Here is a 16,904-nt window from a genome sequence, read left to right as displayed (position 1 = left end):
AGAATTTTTTTCCCCCAAAGGAAATAATGATGGTAGGGACCTTTTAGTAATTGGAAACCTTCCAGCTGATGACAATTATTAAAAAACTGGACAAAATATATTTTAAAAATCTTTTGGAAAGCATTAAAGATCCAACAAGATGGTGGTAAGTCATCATTATAAGAACAGGGAGAAGATGGAAATCAGAAATGGAGATCTTGCCCAGCACGGAGAGCCACTTTAGCACTGGGGGCATTTCTTAACAGGGAAGAAATGACTGAGCAGCTGAGCTGTGTGTTTAGCTGTCTCACAAGGTCAGGGGAACAAAAATGGAGTCTAGGATCTTCCAGGAGTGGGAAATCTAGTAAAACACCCCATACTTTAGGCTGAGACCCTTAAGAGCTACAACCTAAGGGTAAAGATGAACCAGAAGTAAACTAGGTCCTGCAGTACTGATTTGTGTCATTTCATTGGCTTGGAAAACTTCACACCCTGAACTTGGATTGAACTGGTCACAGGTGGCGGAAGCAAATGAAAACCCTCTCTGGAAAAAAAAGAAATCATCCTACTTTCAGATTATTTCTACACATATTTTCAAATATTAAATCCAGCACACAAAAATAATTAGGGGTATGAAAAGGCAAGAGAATTAGCAGAATAATAAGCAAAAGAAATAATGATAAAGGTCATAGGGTTAGAGTAGTACAGTCAATCTTTTAAGATTATTCTTAATATAATATTGTAAAAATGTGGTAGAAAAGAGCTAGAGTCTGTGGGAAGATGAGTGGTGGAGATGGAGGAAGGAGAGAGCAGTGGGAGAGTTACAAGAATAAGAGTCATTTGATGAACACCGTGTTGGAAAAGGTGAATATTTCCCTAACACCACTAGAGGTTATTGGTTGAGGAAATTCTCCTTTAGTTCTTCTCTTTTTAAAGTAACATTACATTTCAATTGTTCAATCATGCATAATGCTTCCTCCTAGCAGAGCTAAACCACAGCAGCTAATAACAAATGATATTCTAAATAGTAGCTTATGTCAGCTAATGAATGATCTGAATCAAGAACTCTTGATGTGAGATCCTATGATACACTTTTGGAAGTCTATGAATCTCCTGAACTTGCATGTTTTAATAGGGAGAGAGTAAGGGAAATTTTCATTCTTTCATCTTCCAGTTCTTCTTTGCCACCTCCTAAAAAAAGTTAACGACTTCCTGTAACCCACAGCAGAGGCTGCAAACTCAAATACCTTCAGGATATAAGAAATTTTAATATAGCTGGCATGGCTAGAGGTGATGGTAGCAGGAAATGATAAAGTGTATGTTGAGCTGCAGAATATACAGCCAGGCTGAAGGCACTCTATTTCTTTTCAATGTGCTTGCTAAACAGTTTTTGAATACCTTATCTCAAAAAATGTGTCTACTGTTTTAAAATTAAATATAAGTTGGAGGTTAAGATGGTGGTCTTGGTCTGAGATGCTTTCCATAGTTCTAAGTGAGAGCCACCTCTCAATATGGAGGATCAGGAGGGCAGAAAATAGGGAAGAATGGTCCCTGGATGTAGATGGGAAAACTAGATCCATGTCAGGGTACCAGTGACACAGGTCACTGTCAATCTCAACTGAGGGAAAAAAAGTGCCTTAGTTGGGGCAGGTGCAGAGAAATCTAAGGAACCTTTAATCACAGGACCCCATCTCTTTAAAACAGAAGTGTTTGAATTTCTCCTACTTACCCTTCCTTTCCCTACTTCCTTCCTAAATAACTGCCTTCTTTAAATTAACTTACCTAGAGCCTAAGTTAAAGAACCAACTTTTATGGAATCTCTACAGTTGCATTATTTAGATACCTAGCTTTAGGGTATGGAATGGAAGTTAGCAATAATGTAACTTCCTTAGAAGACTCTAGTCTGATTCTTATTAATTTTGGTTTGCTTAGACTAGTTTTCAGATAAAACTATTACACAGGGAAAACAAACCTAAATGTTTAATTTCTTCAAAACTCAGACAATATGCAAAATTTTGCACGTGGGTGCAATTTTCTGGAGAGGCTGTCCATAAACGTCATCAGTAATCCATATATATATAAAATGATAGTGTTGTACACAATGAACTTACCCAATGTTATATGTCAGTTATATCTCAATAAAGCTGGAAAAGGAAAAAAATGCTCCCTAGAAAGTAAATTTATCTCCTAATAACCCTATACTCTTTTTTTTAAAATTAATTAATTTATTTATGGCTGTGTTGGGTCTTCACTGCTGTGTGCGGGCTTTCTCTAGATGTGGTGAGCAGGTGCTACTCTTCGTTGTGGTGCGCGGGCTTCTCATTGCGGTGGCTTCTCTTTGTTGCAGAGCATGGGCTCTAGGTGCGCAGGCTTCAGTAGTTGTGGCATATGGGCTTAGTAGTTGTGGCTCGCGGGCTCTAGAACGCAGGCTCAGTAGTTATGGCACACGGGCTTAGTTGCTTAACACACACACACACACACACACACCACACACACACATATACACACACACAGACGGTGGTTCTCCCTTGTGCTATTTAGGAATAAAATTTTTATAAGATTAGGGACTCTTTGCATTTTAAAAAATTCATTACTTTAGCACTTAGCTAAGAGAACAGGCTTTTAAATGCTTATAATCTTCCATTACAACATCCCACTATTCTGATTCTCTCCCATTGGAAGTGGGAATCACTGTAGAGGCAGGACACCTAGAGATAGAAAGTACTCATTGCTTGGCAAAACTTACACTAGTTTCCTTGCCTACATAATTGCCCCCAATGTACAAGAAGTACTATGTGCACGTCAATGTATGATGAGGACTATTTGGCTGAAATGAAAAGCAGTATTTGACAAGCTCAAGAACCTTAAACGCTTCACTGAAATCTGTAAGACTGACGTTTATCATTGAATGTTCCTTTGGATTTTAAACTGAGGTTTCTAACAACTGCTTTGAACAGACATATGTTTGAGATACAAAATATGGTAAAAATGTGTTACTTGTGTAATACAGTATTTCCATATTATTCCCCTACTGACCTGGATTTCCTTACCCATCGTACAATGTATTCTAATGTGGAAAGCAAGGCATTTATATATTGCTCACAGTAAGAAAAGTATTATCCTCAAAAGTCACCTTTGTCTAAATGGCAAATGTATTCTCTGTTGGCTTCCAAATCTGGAATTTATTCTAGAACCTGCACGTTAAAATAACATGATGTAGTTACCCAGACTTAAAGAGAAAAACACCATTCTAGGAACAAGTATTTCACTGGACCATAATAGTATAGGTTAGGCAAGAAGAAAGAACTACAGACAGTTATTAGAAGGGCAGCAGGGGAATTCTGAATATAACAGGGTAGGATACCAGGAATACTATGGAACTCTTCTATTGGAAGACAAGGATGAGAAGGATTCATGCTTCCAGAACACAGAAAGGTACATATCAAATACGTAGAAAAAGCAAGGAAAACTCACTGCTTCATTTAAACAACTTTCTTTAAAATTTCAATTTACTCCTTTGAGTGTGGGCTGGACCTGGTGACTTGCTTCTCATGAAAAGAATATAACAAGAAGTGACAGGATGTCACTTTTGAGACTAAGTTATAAAAAACTGTTACTCTCATATTGCTTGCACTCTCTCTGCCTCTTGCTTGCTTGCTCTCATGAAGCAAGTTGTCATGTGTGAGGTGCCCTGTGGAGAAGCCCACGTGGTGAGGAACTGAGGGTGTCCTCTGGTAAAGGCCAGCAAGGAACTGAGGCCCTCAGTTCAACAGCCCATAGGAACTGAATCCTTCCAACAACCACGTGCATAAACCTGAAAGGGGAGCCTTTTCCAGTTGAGCCCTGAGATGACTACAGCCCAGGCTGTCATTTTTTTTTTTGCTGCTCCTTACAGCTTGCAGGATCTTAGTTCCCTGACCAGGGATTGAACCTGGGCCCTTGGCAGTGAAAGTGCAGAGTCCTAACCACTGGACCGCCAGGACACTCCCCAGGCTGCATCTTGACTGCAGCCTGTGAGAGACCCTGACCCACAGAATGCAGCTAAGTAGCATCTAGATTCCTGACCCACAGAAACTGTCAGACAGTAAATGTTGCTGTTTTAAGCTACCAAGTTTTATGGTAATTGGTTATATAGCAATAGATAACCAATACAAGGACCTATATTCACAAGGGTACCCAATAATGATAAACAGAATATAACCAACACTTCCCATATCTTTTATATATATATATATATATATATATTTTTTTTTTGGTGGCCACAAGGCTTGTGGGATCTTAGTTCCCCAACCAGGGATCGAACCCAGGCCCTTGGCAGTGAAAGCGCAGGGTTCTAACCACCGCACTGCCAGGGAATTCCCTAACTTTAAATGTTATAATGAATCACTCCCTAACACCATACACAAAAATAAGCTCAAAATGGATTAAAGACCTAAATGTAAGGCCAGAAACTATCAAACTCTTAGAGGAAAACATAGGCAGAACACTCTATGACATAAATCACAGCAAGATCCTTTCTGACCCACCTCCTAGAGTAATGGAAATAAAAACAAAAATAAACAAATGGGACCTAATGAAACTTCAAAGCTTTTGCACAGCAAAGGAAACCATAAACAAGACCAAAAGACAACCCTCAGAATGGGAGAAAATATTTGCAAATGAAACAACTTACAAAGGATTAATCTCCAAAATTTACAAGCAGCTCATGCAGCTCAATAACAAAAAAACAAACAACCCAATCCAAAAATGGGCAGAAGACCTAAACAGACATTTCTCCAAAGAAGATATACAGACTGCCAACAAACACATGAAAGAATGCTCAACATCATTAATCATTAGAGAAATGCAAATCAAAACTACAATGAGATATCATCTCACACCAGTCAGAATGGCCATCATCAAAAAATCTAGAAACAATAAATGCTGGAGAGGGTGTGGAGAAAAGGGAACACTCTTGCACTGTTGGTGGGAATGTGAATTGGTTCAGCCACTATGGAGAACAGTATGGAGGTTCCTTAAAAAACTACAAATAGAACTACCATATGACCCAGCAATCCCACTACTGGGCATATACCCTGAGAAAACCAAAATTCAAAAAGAGTCATGTACCAAAATGTTCATTGCAGCTCTATTTACAATAGCCCAGAGATGGAAACAACCTAAGTGCCCATCATCGGATGAATGGATAAAGAAGATGTGGCACATATATACAATGGAATATTACTCAGCCATAAAAAGAAACGAAATTGAGCTATTTGTAATGAGGTGGATAGACCTAGAGTCTGTCATACAGAGTGAAGTAAGTCAGAAAGAAAAAGACAAATACCGTATGCTAACACATATATATGGAATCTAAGAAGAAAAAAAAAAATGTCATGAAGAACCTAGGGGTAAGATAGGAATAAAGACACAGACCTACTGGAGAATGGACTTGAGGATATGGGGAGGGGGAAGGGTGAAACGTGACAGGGCGAGAGAGAGTCATGGACATATACACACTAACAAATGTAAGGTAGATAGCTAGTGGGAAGCAGCCGCATGGCACAGGGATATCGGCTCGGTGCTTTGTGACCGCCTGGAGGGGTGGGATAGGGAGGGTGGGAGGGAGGGAGACGCAAGAGGGAGGAGATATGGGAACATATGTATATGTATGACTGATTCACTTTGTTATAAAGCAGAAACTAACACACCATTGTAAAGCAATTATACCCCAATAAAGATGTTAAAAAAAATGTTATAATGAATAACTTCCAGATAAGGAAAAAACAAAATGACAAAGAGGATTTTAAGTGACTTAGAGATGAAGGATGGCAGTGGTGATATCAGATACAAAATTCATAAATCTCTAGTTTCTTAAATCTAGTTTCTTAAATCTCTAGTTTCTTCTTCAAGTCAAGGGGCTTCCCTGGTGGCGCAGTGGTTGAGAGTCCGCCTGCCGATGCAGGGGACACGGGTTCGTGCCCCGGTCCGGGAAGATCCCACGTGCCGCGGAGCGGCTGGTCCCGTGAGCCATGGCCACTGAGCCTGCGCGTCTGGAGCCCGTGCTCCGCAACGGGAGAGGCCACAACAGTGAGAGGCCCGCCCACAGTAAAAACAAAACAAAACAAAACAAAAACAAAAACAAAAAACACAAGTCAAGAATAGCTTTCTGTCTCTTCCTTGTTCCCACTGAATTTTTCATGAACATTGGGCTGCCGGAATGTATATACTGTTTAGGAAAAGAAAAACACAAAACATTTTTTTTTAGAAATAAATGTATAATAATATATAAATGTGAGAGATGTTGTTAGTCATAATAACTGATGTTCCAGACATTGTGCTAAGCACATTATGTGTATTATCTTATTTAATCATCACACCCTATGGAGTAGGGTTATTTTACAGATGAGGAACCAGAAAATTAGAAAGATTAAGTAATAAAAGTTATACAGCTAATAAGTGGCATAATTAGAACTTAACCAAGCTCATTTGACCCCAGGGCTATTTACCATTATGAAAAGCTGCCTCCACTAAAAAAACAACCAAAACCCACAAAACTTAGTATCTATACATGGACTGCTTATGAAAACAGGCCAGTGACAACAGGTTATACGTGTAATTTTATCCTCTTTGCAAAGCGCTCATAAAAAGGATATAACCTTACCCATAACATTCTTAGATAAAGGGTAGTAAAGGCTCTGAAACACTTTAAAAATTGTAGCTAAGAGTTATCTAGCACTAACTATGGACCACATAGTTGTCCTTATTATTTTACATATTTTATTACATCTTCATAGCATTCCTATGATACAGGTAATATTATAATCCCCATTTTACAGATAAGGAAAGTAATCATTCTTATGGTTAAGTAATTTGCCTAAGGTCACACGAGCACTACGTGGTAGAGTCAGTATCTGAACACAGGCAGTCTGGCTCCAGGGTCTGTTGTCTAAACTAGTGCATTTTACTGCCTCAAAAAACCAAAAGTTAAAACGGTTTTCAGAGTTAATGAAAAAACTGTCCATTTGGATATCTAACTAAATTACGGATCTAAGCACCATACTCACAGCCCAAGTCTTTACGATTTGTGATGCAAAACACCTTGAAAAAAGTTAATCTAAAAGTTAGTTAAAAGATGGTTAAGCTTTTAAATAATGATAAAATATGAATCAATAAAACAACTGGAAATGTTCAAAGTGAAAAGTTCTATTCAACAAAGCATCTGTCCATGGAAAGAACTTTCTAACATGTTAAGAACTTACTACTGGATAAGGGAGTGTGCAGATGAAAAGCTATTTATTTTCATATTCTAGCTCTTTGGTGTGTTTATGTTCATAATCAGTTTTCAGGCAGTATCTCTCATACTTAAAATATACTGAAATTATTCCTGTTTATCTCTCTGCTTCCTATCTCTAGTTGCTATACTGACTTTCATATCCCGATCAGGGCAGCACTGAAGTTCATTTATACCCTTCATCCGATTTACAAGTCTGTCCACTATCCAACTTTTAGGTGCTTTTTGTTGTTGTTGTTCTAACAGTTGTACCATTAACAACCTTCATTTCATGTCAACCTTTATAACAGCATTTCTTTTTTCCCTTTTCTTGGGGGTGGGGGGAAGTATGTGTTACAGACCATTTTGAGAACCTGTTCTAGGAAGAAGTACATATATGCATATAGAATGGTGTTTGTATGTAATTTTAAGGAGTTTAGAACCCACCTCCCTAAAGCTCACCTGTTTAATTCAGGTTAAAAATCTTGCTGTATACTTATTGTGTTTACAACATAGTAGACTTAAGGAATACAAATACAACATAACAGAAGACGTGAATTACAAGAAAAAGGCTTCTGGTATCCATATACCAATCAAAAATCAGAGGGTTTTATGTCTAAAGTATAAAATTCATAGCCAAAAGAAAAAAAAAAAGAAGCATGCCTAACTATTTAGGATAAAGATAACATTTGATAATGTTTTCAGGAAAAACATGGAAGGAAGAAAATGAGAAAACAAATCATCCTTTTCTTCTAAGTGGAATGACCATGACTATACAGGAGTTGGAAAAAGAGGATTCAAGGAACTACTCACTTTATGTAAAATATTTCATCTATCAACAGTGGTTTGTACTTGTGCTATAGAGTACCATGCTGATAAGAAATCCAAATGAAAAATCCTTTACAAATTCAAAAACTATATAAATATGAGTATGTACTTTCAAATAAGTATCATAAAACTCTCTTTCATTCTTGAGTTGCAAATACATCTTAATTTTGTTGTCACCTTAAATAACACTGTCCTTTGAAGGACAGTGCCATTTTTAAAGAGATTTAGAAGAATCTATTAAAAAAAGATTAATCTCAAATTCCTCTGAAAGTATCTGCTGTGGATAAAAGCCTGTCTATTTTCAGAACACTGGTCTGGACTTTGGCCCTTAACCTTGCACATGTAGTCAAAAGTCCTATAAAACTGTCAACATGGTCTGCCATCTGCATCAAGGGTCATTTCTACACTTGAAATTATGTGTTATAACATGCAAACTAAAAACTTAAAAAAGTAAGACATAAGGAATGTTGCTATCCTTTAGCAGCACCTGATTACTGAAAAATTTCAATACAAATTCATTGCAGAAATTTTAGAAAATGAAGAAAATTATGATGATGATGATGAACAACAATAACAGGAAGGGTGCTACATATCTCTTCTTGTTTGTTTTGCCTGAGCTAATCATTTGTCATATACATTATTTTACTTAACCTTAACAACTCTATGAGATAGATTTATTGTAAAAAATAAAAAAAGACCTATTTTTATCACAATCTTATAGACAAGGAATTTAAGACTATGAATGTTACATGTATTCACATAGCTAGTAGGAGACAGAGTCAGGAATTAAACTCAGATCTGATTTCAGAACCAGAGCTCTCATTCACTAACATATATTGCCCAATAAAGAAAAGTAAAATCATCTGTAATCCCACCAGCCAGATACAACCACTGCTAACGTGATCATTATCTCACCAATGCTACTTTCTCCTCTGACACCCAAACAATCCCAATTCTCTCCCTCTTCAGGCAACCGATGTTAGTGTGGGGTATTCTTCTGGACATTTTCCCCTTTGAATGTGTACTCATGTATCTATACAAATATATACTTAATTTGTTAAATTATATAAGTAACATCATGTTATATGTAACGTTGCTGTGATAGGAAATTGAGGCACAGAGACGTTACATGACATGCTTAAGATCATAGAACTAGTTAGGGGAAAATCAAAGTTGAAACGCAATAAGACACATTTAATTAAAAATGACCCTAAACCTTTACACCTTGTTTTTCCTGATTGTTTAGAAAAACTTTAAAATCTTGTGTCATACACCTCAGGATCATCACTATGATAACAACAGAATTAGATAACATTTATAAGCATTTACTATAAAACAAGCATTGTGCTAAGTGCTCTAGATTTATTAATCTAAGGTTACCATTTCCATTTTTACAACTGAGGAAACAGGCTTAGACAGGTTAAGTGACTTGCCTAAAATCACACAGCTAATAACTAATGCTGTAGGTAGAAAAGTCAGAGTGTAGGGTGAGCATGTTCCTTTATTTTGGGAATTGTTTTATTGAAATCACTGATATCAGTTGGTTACCCTAAAAAGAGAATACAGCCCTGTCTCATATGAAAAAACTGAATTTTCTACTTTTTAATTTAAGGGTCAGTCAAGGGGTGCTTACAGAATTTACACAGCAATAGAATTAGGGACAATGTATTTCTGGACTATACTGTGTCCACTTCAAGAGTTCAACAATAAATCCTGCTTGTGACCTTCCACAAATCACTTAAATTCTCTAGGCCTAATTTCCCCACTGTAAGACGATTATCAAACACAATTCACTTGACCTCGCCTACTCTGGTAGTTCAGTTATATAACATCATCAATCATCTCCACGGTTCAGCTGCAGAACCAAAACATACTGTTAACTTGTAACTTTTCCTCGGGTTTTCTGCATATAACAAATCTGATTTGAGGAAGAGTAACACAAATTAAGTATTCTAGAATCTAATGCTATGTAGACTGAATCCTTCAGTTTATTAGACAAATATTCTGGATCAACAGTTATATCCCATTGCAGCTTTCCCTAAACTTTGCAGACCAAATATCAACAACTTGCTCTGGTTTGATCCACAGTTTCCTTTTTCTTGTAGGACAACACTGAAAACTAGTCATGGGTACACAGATACCATGTACAAAAAGACAGATCAGGAAAAATATATGTCAATTTCTCAGGCAAAAAAGCTTTATTCTTCCCACCTAAAATACAGGTAGCAAAAGGTTTAAGTTAAGATAATAAGGAAACATCCCCAATTACTCCTCAGAAGTCAACAGCAGAATGAACCCTATAGGTTTGTAAGCAGCCTCCAGCAGCCCCGTAACCCAGTTGGTTCTCCAAGTGTGGCACCTCAACCAGCAGCTTCACCATTAACTGAGAGTTTGTTAGAGAATTGAATTCTCAACCCACCCAGGCTTACTGAATCAGAAATTCTGGGGGTGGGTCTTGCAATCTGTATTTGAACAAGTCCTCCAGGTAATTCTCGAAGCGTGCTAAAATTTGAGAACTATTGCTCGTTTAACCTTTAGCTTAGGACTGTTGCCTCTGTCTGATATACTATTTTCCTAAATCTGCATGTGATAATGAATAAAGCAGGTGGACAGGAAGATTTCAGATCACTAGCTTTAACTGCACTATTATGCATGAGTATACAATAAAATATGATCATTATTTGGTTAATATATCCTATGCAAGAGAAATTCAAAGAGGATGGATTATTTGTTTGCTTTATGAGTCTACTAAATTCATTTGTTTATTGTTAATTTTTGGTACTATGTAGAAGATAATAGCTTCAACCCTCAAGTCACTAATCTTATCTCAGTAGAAACTTATTTCCACAGAGCTTAATAACTTTACTATAAAAGAACAAATCATTAAGAAGTTTCTGTGCCTTAAATCTATTTCAGATAAGAAAAGGAGAGACTGCAGTGTATGGCAATTAACATTTTGGCAATATGTTTTAGTTTCTTCCAGGTTTTCTGAAAATCTTAACTGAGGTTTAGTTTGGTTCAATTCCAATTCAGCAAAGATTCCTGCTTGTGGAAAATATACGTAAGTAATAACACGGACAAGATTTTTCACAGTGATTCAGCACTGGCAATCTAACCAACAGCAGCTACCTTGCTTCTTGACAATAACAAAAGCTAGATTAGATTAGGGATGTCAGATGGGCAATCAGGAAGTGAAAGATTAGTCTCCCTACAATCATTCTGATTTGCAAATCTGGAAAAGAAAAGGCCTCTGATAGGGTTTCTCTTCCAAAACTCAATGCAGGAATAGAGAATTAGTGCATTTATTTATTTTACTTTATTACACTAAAATTTGCGTAAGGAAATGCAGAGCATAATATTCCATTGCCCAAGAAATGTGACAGTACCTCAACACATGAAAAAATTTTGTTCCTTTTAGAAATAGAAAAGCTATTCCTAACACATATCTGCGATTGATTTAAATTGAATAGTCATTTACAACAGTGGATGAAGCCCAAGTTTCCGCAATCTGCAAGCGAAATCCCCTAGGTCTTTCAATATTCAAAACTGATTCATAGAATCAAATGTCTCTGATTAGGTTTGGCTCAAGTTTTTGCCTACTGTCTTTTTTTAAAACATGTCTTATTTGGCTTCAGAGGTATCGTATCCTGCTATTTCAGATTACAGCTACTGATAACTTCCCTAGAACTAGAAATCCCCTTATTCTGCTGATCTGTAATGCTGTAAATATGTAGTAGTTGCATCCACTGTGCAATTTTAATGAGCAGGAATAAACAAAAGACCTAAAACCAAGTCTTGTAAAGTTTTTTACTGAAGCTCTGATCTGTATACTCAACTAGAGCTGTGAACATTTCTGACACAGCTCTACAGACTCACTGTAGAGTGAGTGTAAAGGATGTTGCCAGGCAACTCGTCTAAGTTTGGAAGAATCTAAGCCTTGATAATGAGTCTGTCTCAGGTTTGCTCCCACACAAGAAGGGTTTTAGTGAACTCCCACATGTGCTTACAGGCCATTCATGAGAAGAGGTATTTCTAACAGTGAGCGTCCAGGAGTCCAAATAAGGAACCTATAATGTTTCTTTTTTAATTCAAGTATAATGTTTCCAACATCACAACTATTTTCTGTAACTGTCCAGAAAACCAACAGGGATTAGGCAAAAAAGGTCATATGCAAAGGGCCAGTGTTGAATGAACATTTTTATTCACACTTGAACGTTCCTGACTGCACATGGCCAAAGCAAAATTTCAAGTATCTCAGATCACAAAAATCACCCTGAAAACGTATCTACTGAATTATTTTAATTCTTTTGAAAATTATCTTTGAAGCTGTTTTCAATACTTACATAATTATATCAATAATCAAAAAGGATGTTCAGTAAAAACAGTGCTCTAGTGAGGAGAATATGCAATCACAGTTGCAAAAGAGGTAGCGGCTATGTTTTTATGAATAATATACGTGCAAAACACTGCTCCGCTTGATGGGCCTGATCCAAACCTCCCTCTTTCAAAGCAGATACTTTGCATGCATGCTTACCAGGGCAGTATGCATCCACGTCCAGTTTCTGAGCTGAAGTGAGGGTTGGTGAGCCAAGCTCGGATTCTGGAATTCGTGGGCTCTCAACAAACTTTGCCTTCCTCAGAGGGGCTAAGGACAAAAGAGAGACAGAGAGAGAGAGCGAGAGAAAAAAAAAGAGAGAGAGGAAAATAGAAAGGAAGGAAGAAAGAAAAAGGAAAGAGAAACAGAGGGAAAGAGAAAGGAAAGAGAAACATAGAGGGGTCATGAGTAAGGGGAACAGCAGGCAACAGATGGAAGCACTTAAATGAACGACACACTCTGTCAGACTCAGATCAGGTTACCCTATTTTTTTTGTGCCAGAAAAAGAATTAACTGCATTCTACATAGAGGAGATGGGTCTTGTTAAAAAGTCACTGCACACTGGAAAAGCTAAAATCTAATAATCAAAACTATGAGCATAAGTTGTAACTGTCTATCACCTTTAGCTATTTTCTCTCTCCTTATAAAGCAAGAGTTTTCTTATTTTGTCTTCCTTTGCCGTTAAATACAGGTATTGACTGAGTAAAGTATAGGACTAAGTTTTAAGATTTTGTTTATAATAACTGTAATCAAAAGTCTTCTTTATCTAGAAATAACTATTATATAATACTGGGTTGTGATAAATACCTTAAGTAAGATTAATCTATTGATATTTAGCTTAACAAGGAAATCAATTATCTAACCGCTCAGCTGTTAGGTAAGAAGTCAAAACTGCTAGTGGACTAAAATATTAACTAGGCCATGCCAGTTTACAACTGGATGCTAAAGATAAAGAGATGTGATTTAGTTACAAATATAATCATGAGGTCTATGGAACAGTAATATTGCATGCCATGGAAAACATTCATTCTTGTAAGAAATGAATGAACGAAAAAAGTATAATTCATGAATTGAAAGTTTTCATATTGAAAGCTCATATAAATTTTATTTAATGGTTTTAGGGGGAAAAGTTAAGGAACATTATTGATATACATTTAAATAATCAGTTAAATATATTAAAAGTTATAATTATGAAGATTGCTTTGGTACTTTTAAACTGAGTTCTATTAAATAAACTGTAATAGGGTGAAAGTGCTTAGCATAATACTGGTGCAAAAGTAACGGTTAAATCTGAAATTGACTTATATGCATTACACATATCATAACTATAGGTGTCCCAGACATGTGAGTGCTTAAGATCACATTACTTTTTTCAAAAGTTTCTGCATGTTCTTCAAAATCCTCATCCATTACTGATTCACAGGGGGATTTTAAGTTATTCCTAAAACACCCTGTAGAAAGTAATATAAAACTTTGTCATTACAATGACCAGAATTCTCCTCTATTTTCTTTGGAGAACAAAAATATAAAGTTTTTAAAAAATAGAAAATATTTTTGATATGTGCCAATACTCAAAACCTGCAGTCAACTAAACCACACTTTAAATCTTAAGGTATGTATGTATATTTTAAGTGTATGTTAAAAAAAACAAATTAAAGCCTTACTGTCTCCATGGCAACAAAGGCTAAGGGTGCTAACAGTATGGTTCTCTGCCAAAAGCAAGCTCTGGAATAGCAGAACCCTCACCTCTGATGAGAGGTAAAACTTGAGCCTATTTTTAAAAATCACTATCACAAACGAAGATCTCAAATGATTTATATGCAAATCTGCAGGCTACTTATAGCCAATATTAGAATCTTGTTCACTCTAATCTCACCAATTCGAAAATAATGAAACATTTTATTTATCCAATATTGCTTTGTATAGGAGAAATTATTATAATCTAATTCTTAAATCTCTTAAGTCCTTTACTAGAATTTTATTATTCTATTTTATCATGGCAGTAGAATAATTATTTTACCTGCTGAGTTCTGACAAAGACAGCCCTGGTCCCTGTTCAAGGGACTCTATACATCTAAAAATCTTAATAACAATTTCTATAATGAAATTTGGGGCTAGTAGACAGACAGAAATCAGCAACTTAGGGTAGATATGTAAGAAAGAAATTGAAAGATGGCAGGAGAAATTGAGGGAGGTATGAAGAACGTATTAAGAATTATGAGATGGAGTCAAGGGGGAAAATCAGGATCCTAGACATCTGTGAAACTCAACACCATGCAGACTTCTCTCTTTTCCCTTCTCAGGGAATCCCAACTGTTACCTTTATAGCTCATACTGGACATTTAATTCTGTTTTTCTACCTTCATCTCTAACTGTGATCCATGGGACACTGTATTGAATGAATTTTCATTATTCTATAAGGTAGATAATAATGTCACTCAGTCAAATTACAGAAAACTAGTGTTACCTGTAAGTCAATCACACAGAGGAGGTACAATCACAGGCATGACAGATTGTCCAATAGTCTTAACACTACTTGGTGGAGAACATAACAGGTCAACATGGAAGATGGGACACAGTATTTCATTTGGAAGCCTAGAATTCCAATATATTTTATTGTAAAATAAATGGTATACAAGATTAATCAGATGGGTAAAAGAAATCTTTGTCAAAAGGGTTTACCAGATAGTTTTTTTAAAAAGTGGTTGAAATGAGATGGGTAGGGGACTCTAAAACCAAACCAGGTATTTTATTATGATATGAGAGATAACAGGAAACTACTACCAACAATGGGAATATGATTCTTATGCTGTAAGAGACTTGAGTTTGGGAATCTGGCAGAGTTGAGAGGAGGATGCATACTGGTTAAGAATATGGGTTTAGTCATTTCAAAGATTGAGGTTGTAGCTCTAGTACGTATAAGTAATAAGAAACTGGGCAAGTTAGTTAACGTTACTAAGGCTCAGTTTTCTCAAAAAGTCACAGGATTATTATGAGGCTTAAATAATTCCAAGCATGTAAAGTACTTAGCATAGTGCTTGGATATGATGATATAGTTCATCTAGGAGTTTATTAAGACATGGAGCAGGGAGGGCAATGGCTATGGAAAACAAAGTAAGCATGGGGTTCCAAGACATAGCATGGAGAGGCAGTATAACACGGTAATATAGTAACGAGGGGTTGGATAAGACAGGAATGAAGGGTCTGAGCCCTGAAACCAGAAAGCCTAAGTTAGCTCCCATCTCTTCCACTTTTTCCTAGCTGTGAGAATTTTTCTGTGCCTAAGTTTCTTCATCAGTTACTTGGAGCTAATAACAGCAGCTACACCATGGGGGAGTTGTTAAGGATTACACTAATTAATTCAAATAAAATGCTCAGAACAGCGCCTAGAACAGAATCACTCCTCTATAAATGTTAGCTGTTTTTATCATCGTTTCTGCTGTTGTTGTCATCATTATCACCGTCACAGATGCAGCACTATTTGGAAAGTCTGAATTGTGTGTGTGAGAGGGGTAAAACAAAGACCTTTAAGATGGCATGGGGGAATGACAAAAATGGTGATATTACCAATTTTGTTTTTAAAATTGAGAAGGGAATAATGTTGAAGAAAACATGTTATACCTTAGAAGGTGGTAGAATACCCAAATCAAAGTGGTCTAGGTTAGACAATGAGAAATACGTGGGTACATAAAGAAAGTTAAACACTATGATTTAGACCACTGGTTCTCAAACTGTGGTGCCTGGACCAGCAGCATAGCATCATCTGGGAGTTGGTTAAAAAGGCAGATGATCAGACCCCATGTCAAATCAGCTGATGATCAGAAACTCAAGAGGGTACAGTCCCAGCAATCTGTGCTTAGCAAGCCCTCCAAGTGATTCTGAAGCACACTGAAGTTTGTAGACACTGAATTAGAGAGAGAGAGATCTATAAATACCTCATGAAAACAGATCATTAAAAGGCCTTTTCTAAGAAAAAAGTTGAAAGAAAACAGAAATCAAGGCCTCATCTCTGAAAGAATTAACGTCTATCGTGAAAGTTAGGATTTCTTCTCAGTCACTCTTTTAGCAATATAACTCTTGTGTTATGGTTTTTTTTTTTTAAAACAGTTCCAAGTAATAAAGTATCCATTATTTGGGGCCTATTTTGAAGAGAGACCAAATATGTCTGTAACTCACTAATTCTTACCAAGATCATTGAGGGGTGGAGGATGGGGTAATAAGAGCACTCAGATATATCACAAAGAAATGTTAATGGTGAAAGAGAAAACCCACCTATGGAGATCCTCTGTAAACTGAGATGCTATAGATGATGCTGCAGCACACCTAATTCAAGCAAGTACAAAGGCATTAAAATATAAATTTTAATAACTATTGAAATATTTGTCTTTGATAAAAGTTTCATAGCAAAGGGGAATTTTTAGGGATAAACTGTCACAAGACTCAGATACTCATGGAAGAATGGTATGGAGG

General features: G+C 36.5%; 1 protein-coding gene across 1 annotated transcript in view; it reads right to left on the bottom strand.

The window, feature by feature from the left end:
* TANC2 (tetratricopeptide repeat, ankyrin repeat and coiled-coil containing 2) overlaps positions 1 to 16,904 on the bottom strand; it is a 361,552-nt gene that overhangs the window by 175,301 nt on the left and 169,347 nt on the right. The window contains exon 5 of the mRNA XM_060133247.1: positions 12,594 to 12,704. Within this exon, the coding sequence (XP_059989230.1) occupies positions 12,594 to 12,704 (111 nt within the window). The remainder of the gene's footprint in view (positions 1 to 12,593; positions 12,705 to 16,904) is intronic.

The sequence above is a fragment of the Lagenorhynchus albirostris genome, chromosome 20 (genome assembly GCF_949774975.1).
Source record: "Lagenorhynchus albirostris chromosome 20, mLagAlb1.1, whole genome shotgun sequence".
Taxonomy (NCBI): domain Eukaryota; kingdom Metazoa; phylum Chordata; class Mammalia; order Artiodactyla; family Delphinidae; genus Lagenorhynchus; species Lagenorhynchus albirostris.
The sequence above is the reverse complement of the archived record's forward strand: the minus strand, read 5'-3'. Positions and strand labels throughout refer to the sequence as shown.